The following is a 7,789-nucleotide window of genomic DNA, read 5'->3' as shown; positions in this document are numbered from 1 at the left end:
CCCCGTGGGAGACTCTTTTTCTGTCTTGAAAGAATTTCCAACAGACTATAGACTTTAAAAAACAAACAAATCACTTTTAAGTAATAGAAAATTATAGGGTCGTTGCAAGTTACCAGTCTCTTAATTCTGTAACAAAAAGTGTTCAGTCAATATGTTAACTTTGCTTTTAGTCTTCATTATCTGGTACCATCTGTAGGGAGGGAGTATTTCTCAATTCTCTGGGGCTGAGCCAGGGAGGAGGCTGGGTGTGAGGGCCTGAGGACTCTTTCTTGTTTGGTGCTATAGCAGGTGGCTTTGGGCACTCAGAGCTTTGCAGATGTGTGAAGCTGACCTCTTCCTTGTGGGGCTCCTTCATGGGTCTCTTTGACTGTCCCTTCTAGGGTGTGGATGAAGAGTCCCTTCCTACAGCTGCTCCTCCCTCTCTGCCTCTGCTTTACTGGGGACTTTCTCTGTTGGAGTTCTGTTATCCTTCCATGTCTCTTGGGCAAGACTGATAATAGTTCCAGGCTAACGCTGTCTCACACTTAGCATACAATTTCTTTGCAGGGACATCTCATGAGACTTTTGCTCTGGTAGACTCTGGATCCACAGACAGCCCCTGGCTTCTTTTGGCTACCACAGGCCATCTTAGCTTTCTCAAGCTTGAGTTGGACTCTGGCCCCTTGGGTCCCCAAAACAAAAATCAAACTATACAAGTAAGAAATATCCACTGAAGTCCTCTTTCTAGACCAGTATAAAGAAAGAAGTAACTCAAACCCCTTCCATTTTCTAAAAAACAACAACAACAACAACAAAAAACCCTCCCTAAAATCTAGACTACTGGAGAACTTTACAAATCCTCTCTTCCTCCCACCTTTTACATCTGCAGTGTGAGGGAGAGAATCAGCCTGGTCATTCTTCAGTGTGGCGTCTGCTGGCTTGTTGCTTCTTAGAGCCCAGATAAACTTTCAATTTAACATCTCAAAATATAATCGGTCCAAGTTAGGGGTATAGGGTTTGCTTGCATGTGACAGAAATATGAATTGGGTCAACAGTTTGATGAAATTTTACTTTTCTTACTCAAAATTCCAAGCTGGCCTGGTGACTCTCCATCAGTGTTAGGGGTTCAGGCTGTTCTCTTCTGTTAGTCTGCCATCCCATCTAGGGTTCAACTAAAAGCCCTTGCCACTCCATCTGAAAAACATTTATGTCATATAAATCATCTATTATGGAATGAGAACTAAATGATCACGTTAGAGGACTTGAAACTGTTCTTACCCAAATCTCTTCTTGATTTCATTAATAACATTCTTAAATTTTTTATTTCAAAGGGAATCCAAGGTCCTACTGGTCCCCCTGGTCCACAAGGACCCCCAGGACAAGGCTTACCTGGTTCTAAGGTAACTTTCTAAATGACAGCAGAGTTTATCTATAGTAGAATTGCTGTTTTCTGGTCAATGTTATTTGGAAGAGAACAGATAGAGTGAACTTAGAAATCAGAGATCTTTATACCAAATATTACTGATATTCCTAACAATTTATAAATTGTAATATATATTCTTTATGCTTTAAGAAGGTTTTACTTACACAGACTTATTTATATTCTTTGATATTTTGGGGTAGTAGACCCTATTCTGGCAACGCAAACTGTAATGTCAGTAGACTGTGGCCTGTGGTTCCAGGCCTCTCTGGGTTTTGGCTAATTGGTTTTCTCATAAGCACTCCCCCAGGAGTGCTGTTAAGGAGACAGTCAGAAATGAGCTGAATGGAACCATTACTTATCATTCTGCAATATATTTATACTTAGCCTTACATTTTATTTGTGTTTTTATATACCTCTAATTCCATGAACATTGGTATCAAGTTACCGCTTTATTTGGAACTGTTATTTATCTCTGGAGGAAAGGCATGTCACTTATTATTTAGCTAACTACTTTTAATGTTGTTTCAAGGAATCACTAATCGGTTAAATAAACAAAATGCTCCCAAGAGACTTCTCACCTGAGAGTATACTTCCTACAGCTGTCCATATGAGAAGTAGCTCCATAGAAAACTACTGCTTTCCTTGTGGTTTTTATTGAAGGCTTATCATTGAAAACTCAGGTTGCTCTCTGGTTATGATGTTGCTCTTGATCAGACATCATTTTGGCTTTCAATGTGTCCGTTTTAGTTGTTCTAGAATGTAACTGCCTATCTTTTCTAGGTGCCTCCACAGGAGCTCTTAACCAATTGTGAACATACTACATACCCTATATTTTAAGTTGGTTCACATTTATATGTTCCAAATATGATAAAAATCCATCTAGCCTAGAGGATCCCAGGCAATACATGTATGAATTAAGCACATGAAACTATTTTATCTCACTTTGTTGAAAGAAGACAACTCTTAGGAGATCAAAGGCAGGAATATGTTGTTTTTATTTTGCTGCAATATTTCAGTACTCTTTCCTTACCAGGGAGAAGTAGGCCCCATAGGACCTACAGGCCCTAGAGGACCAGTAGGGATTGGAGCGCAAGGTCCAAAGGTGAGTTGACTCTGCTGTTCAGATGCTATTAAGAAAGTTATGTAACATTAAACCTTCCTTTATGTCCAATTGCAATACAGATCAGCATGTGCCATCTATCTAACTTGATACAACTTAAAATGTGACTAATAGAAGAATTCTGATTATATGCATGGCTTGCTTGATGATTGGTATTATACAGTGCCGTTCCAAAAGAAATGCTTCACTTGGGGCTTCACTTGTTTATCTTGTTGATTATTTTGAGGACATGATAGGCACTCAATAAATACTACTGAAGAAAAGGATTCACCCTTCACAAGTTCTGTAACTCATTCTCAAAGTGTGTAGGTCTGATGAGCCATGCTGAGCACTACACTTCACCCTTGTTCTATTGTCATTGCCTTGATTCTTATAAAGCATTTGGGTATTAGAAGAATATGTAAAGTAACCTGGGCATGGTGGCGCATGCCTGTAATCTCAGCGGCTCAGGAGGCTGAGGCAGGAGGACCTCGAGTTCAAATCCAGCCTCAGCAAAAGCGAGGTGCTAAGCATCTCAGTGAGACCCTGTCTCTAAATAAATACAAAACAGGGCTGGGGATGTGGCTCAGTGATTGAGTGCCCCTGAGTTCAATCCCGGGTACTACCCTCCCACCAAAAAGAAAAGAATATGTAAGTTGAGGGTCTAAGAATAATTGACATGTTATATGTGTAATTATAAAGAAAAACATATTAATATAGCATAATAGCTACAGTTTTGTATGGTATTGATGTGCTACTTAATATGCTAAGTGCGTGGCATATGTACATACACATTATGTCATTTATATATTAATTCCAGAGAGGCAGTCTACAATATAGCAAGGCTAAGCCTTACCACCTAAATTCAAATCCCAGTTTTGTCACTTACAAGTTGTGCAACCTTAAGTTTCTCTCACTTTTAAAAAGAAAATATTTCAAATATGCTCACCAGTATACATAATAATACAAAGAATGCACATGTATTCCACTGCCCAGCTTCATCAAATGATAACATTTTGCCGGGTTGACTCAGAATTCAGTTTTAAAGAAGCACTACAGATAAAGCAGAGACACAGGCTCCACCCTGTCTGAGGGCCTTTGCTCTGCCTCCCCTCCCCAGACATACCCCTATCATGACTTTGGTGTTTATCATTCCTTCAAATTTTTCTAGTTTCCTACATGTGTTTTTATACATAAACCACATATTACTATTTTGTGTTCTTAAACTATGCATATCCTGCAATGTAGTTATACTTAGTCTTGTGTGTTTTATTAGTACTTTTATATGCCTATAATCAATTAATTCATTTTTATTGCTCTATACTCTTCTATTGTGTGAAAAATCTCATTCTATGTTTACCCATTTGTTGATGGATATTTAAATTGCCTTTCCTTTTTTTTGCTTTTGTCAACCATGCTCCATTGACATTGTTCTCTTTTGTATAAGTTAGAGTCCAAGGTTCCCTCACTTGTGGAAGATAGAGGTAGGACTGGAAGACTGCACAGTATGCAAGTCTTCAACTTTGCTTTGCCAAAGTCCTGTTCAACAGGGGTGCCATATGATGCTCCTGCTAGCAACAGGCAGTGACTTCAGCACAAAATGTGTAAAATATACCTCATTGTTTTAGTTTTTTTCCCTGTTACTAAATGAACAGTTTTTCATGTGCTTAATGGACCTCTAGCTTTTCTCTTTGTAAATTGCTATATTCATTCTTTTTTTTGAGGTTAGGTTTTTTTTTTTTTTCCTTGTTCTTTATCTGGATGTTATTCTTTTGTTAGATGGGTTGCAAATATCTTCTCCTAGGCTGGGGCTTGCATTTCCAGTTTGGGGTATCTTTTAGTGTATGGAAGTTTTACATTTCTATCACCTTATGACTTCTGCTTTAAAACTATTATTTAAAAAGTATTTATTGGCCTTATAGCCATAAAGATATTCCTGTGTTTCTGAATAATTTTTTAGTGTCTTTTAAAAAAATTAGGTCTTAAATCCACATGGAATCTGTTTTTATATATGGGCTAATGTAGGATTTATTTTTTCCCTCACATTGATAACCAGGTGTTCGTGCTTCAGTTCTTGAATAAACCATCTTGGTCACACTGATTTGTAATGCCATCATGTTCTATGTCAGGATTCTGTATTTGTGAGGATCAGTGCCTGAGCGGCCTATGATGCTTTCTTTGTATATCTCTCTCAGTGCTACTTCCTGCTATTGACTATGACAGATTAAAAATAAGTTTTGCATTTGATGGGAAAAATACATCGTCTTCTTTCTTGCTTATTATCTATCGATTCTAACATGTATATTAGGATTAGATTGCCAAATTTAACAAAATGTCCCATTAGGATAGCATTGAATCTAGAGACCAAATATTGAAACTTTCAAACTACAAGATAAAATTCAGATTTTTAGGAAAATATTTATCATTTTCTCCAGAGATTTCATAACTTGAACTTCTTTTGTTAAAATTATTCTCAGATATCCAGGAAAAATGTTTGTAATTGGAATTTTTCTCTTTTTCTGTATCTCCTAGTTATTAGCAATCTATAGGAAAAGTTTTTAATTTGTTTGGTATTAGTTTTGGTATGTTGATTTTTTAATCTATTCACAATGTGAAATCACTTATTCTAATTGTAGAGTCTCTTGCTTTTTTTTTTTTAACACCGTGTGTACATGATAATGTTGTCTGAAATTGAAAACAGTTTTTCTTTTTTAGTCCTTCTGTCTCTTATTTATTTTTATATTTATTTTCTCTTATTGATTTATTAAAGTGCTAGGATCTTAGGTAAATTGTTGAAAAGAAGTAACCTCGAAGGAAGTGCTTCTGAAGTGGCACTCTTCAGTGTGATGTTTGCTGTAGTTTTGGGAATATACCCTCTATTAGGTCAATGAAATTCTCTTTTATTTCAACTATACTAAATGCTGTTTATTAATTATAAATGAATACTAAATTTTATATAATTCTACATATTTTTAAATAATTGTATCTTTCTTTTTTTTCCTTTTAACCTGTTAAACGGATACATTAACAGAATTTTTAGATGTTGAATCATCCTTGTACTTTTGAGTTAAATCAATTGATCATAAGTATATTCTTTCATGATGATAATTCAATTGACTAATATTTTATTCAGGATTTTGCAAACATCTAAAATAATTGTTTATTATATGATTAGCATATAATAGCTATACATGCTTAAACTTCACTATTTGATAAGTTTTAGTATATGTTTATGCTAGAAAACCCTCTTATAACTAAGATAATAAAGGCATCCATTACCCACAAAAGTTCTGTTACCTTCTGTAATACCATCTTTCCCTCTCTCCCTCAATATTCCTGTATAATAATACACTTTTCAATGATCTGCTAACCATTGATCTGCATTTTGTCAGTACATATTAGTTTACGGTTTTTAGAATTTTGTATAAATGGAATCATATACTATGTATTTTTTCCAATTTCTTTTCACTTAGCAAAATCATTTTGAGATACATATTGTAGCATTATGAATGGTTTATTTTTCCATGTTGCTGTGTGATTTTCCATTGTGTAGATACATCACAACTTATTCATTTGCCTCTGGTAAGTTCATTGTTTCTAGGGTTTGGATAATTTAAATAAAGTTGCTATGAACATTTATTTATATGCTTTTGTGTGGACAACAAGTGCTTTCATTTTTCTTAGATAAGAACTCAGGAGTGAAATTGTGAAATTATTGGGTCATATCAAATTGGGTAGATTTCCTTCTTTTTCTAGTTTTTAGAAATCCCTTTTTTTAATTGAAAATGCATTTGTTTATTTTTTTTACAGAATTTTTTTGTTGATTTTTTAAAAATGTGAACAACAATGGAATGCATAATAATTCTTTTTTAAATTTTTAAAATTGATTTTTAAAAATAAATGACAGCAGAATGCATTACAATTCTTATTACACATATAGAGCACAATTTTTCATATCTCTGATTATATATAAAGTGTGTTCACACCAATCCGTGTCTTCATACATGTACTTTTAATAATGATGTCAAACTTTTTAGAAAACCTTGTATAAAATTTTAAAATTTTCTTTTTTAAATGTTAAAAATTCCTGTTAGAGATTTATTTATTATTATTAGTTTTTAAAAACTGTTGCCTTAAAAAAAATGTTGCCTTTTAATTTTGTGAATCTTTGTACATTTTATTTTCAAGTTTATTTTTTATTCTTTCATGTTTGTTGTATTCTACTTTTTTAAAAAAAGTTTTACTATGTTTTTTACTCCCACTAGCTTTTTTTATATTAGCAGAAATGTTTTTTGATTAAGTCAATATTTTTTTGCTTTTACTAAATGCTGTATGAACACTTTTATGCTCTCTGAAATTAGCATTTTTAATGAATATTTTAAATAACTTTTTTTTTCTTTTGGGGGGATACCAGGGATTAGACTCAGGGGCACTCAACCACTGAGCCACATCCTCAGCCCTATTTTTGTGTTTTTTAAATTTAGAGACAGGGTCTCACTGAATTGCTTAGTGCCTTGCTTTTGCTGAGGCTGGTTTGAACTCATGATCCTCCTGTCTTACCCTCTTGAGTTGCTGGGATTACAGGCATGCGCCACCACACCCAGCAAGTACTTATTTTTAATCACAAATCAAGTTGAAAGCAAATAGAATGATTGAATATGAGAACTGGAAGTGGTGTTGGGGCCCAATTTTTCATTTCATTTTATGTTAGTTTTCCAGAGGTAATGTTATAACAAAGAACCACAAACTTGGTGGCTTAGGAAAACAAAAAATCATTTTCTCATGGTTTTTGGATGCTAGAAGTCCAAAGTCAAAGTGTTCACAGGCCTTGCTTTCCCCCAAGCCTGTAGGCAGAATCCTTGCTTGTCTGTGTAGCTGTGGTCCTGATCCTTGCTCTACTATTATTTTCACTTTTGTCTTTGCCTCTGTGGCCACATGATAATTTCCCTATGTATTTTTCTTCACTTGGAATTTTCCTATTTTTATCAAGACACCATTAATACTTTATTAGGACTCATCTTAATTACCTGATCTTAACTTGACCATATCTGCAGACTCTATTCTAACCAAGTTCACTTTGGGGGGATTGCTATTGAACCCATGGTCATAGAATACAAAACTGAGGCACATAAGGTGAAGTAATGTGCCCAAGGTCAACCAGCTTAGTTACTATTAATTACTAATCATATTTCTCCCCTCAGAGACTTTTCTCAAACATTGTAAGTGTATCTAATTGCAAGTACCTCGGAATGTAGGTGGTTGGTAACTACAACCTTAAAGGAGATAAT

General features: G+C 34.8%; 1 protein-coding gene across 6 annotated transcripts in view; it reads left to right on the top strand.

The window, feature by feature from the left end:
* Window positions 1–7,789, top strand: part of Col28a1 (collagen type XXVIII alpha 1 chain) — a 156,988-nt gene that overhangs the window by 61,618 nt on the left and 87,581 nt on the right. For all 6 annotated transcript variants that reach the window (XM_048785979.1, XM_015488243.2, XM_048785982.1 and 3 more), the window contains 2 exons: window positions 1,311–1,379; window positions 2,436–2,504. In XM_048785979.1, the coding sequence (XP_048641936.1) occupies window positions 1,311–1,379; window positions 2,436–2,504 (138 nt within the window). The remainder of the gene's footprint in view (window positions 1–1,310; window positions 1,380–2,435; window positions 2,505–7,789) is intronic.

This window comes from Marmota marmota, unplaced genomic scaffold (assembly GCF_001458135.2).
Source record: "Marmota marmota marmota unplaced genomic scaffold, marMar, whole genome shotgun sequence".
Classification (NCBI taxonomy): domain Eukaryota; kingdom Metazoa; phylum Chordata; class Mammalia; order Rodentia; family Sciuridae; genus Marmota; species Marmota marmota.
The sequence above is the reverse complement of the archived record's forward strand: the minus strand, read 5'-3'. Positions and strand labels throughout refer to the sequence as shown.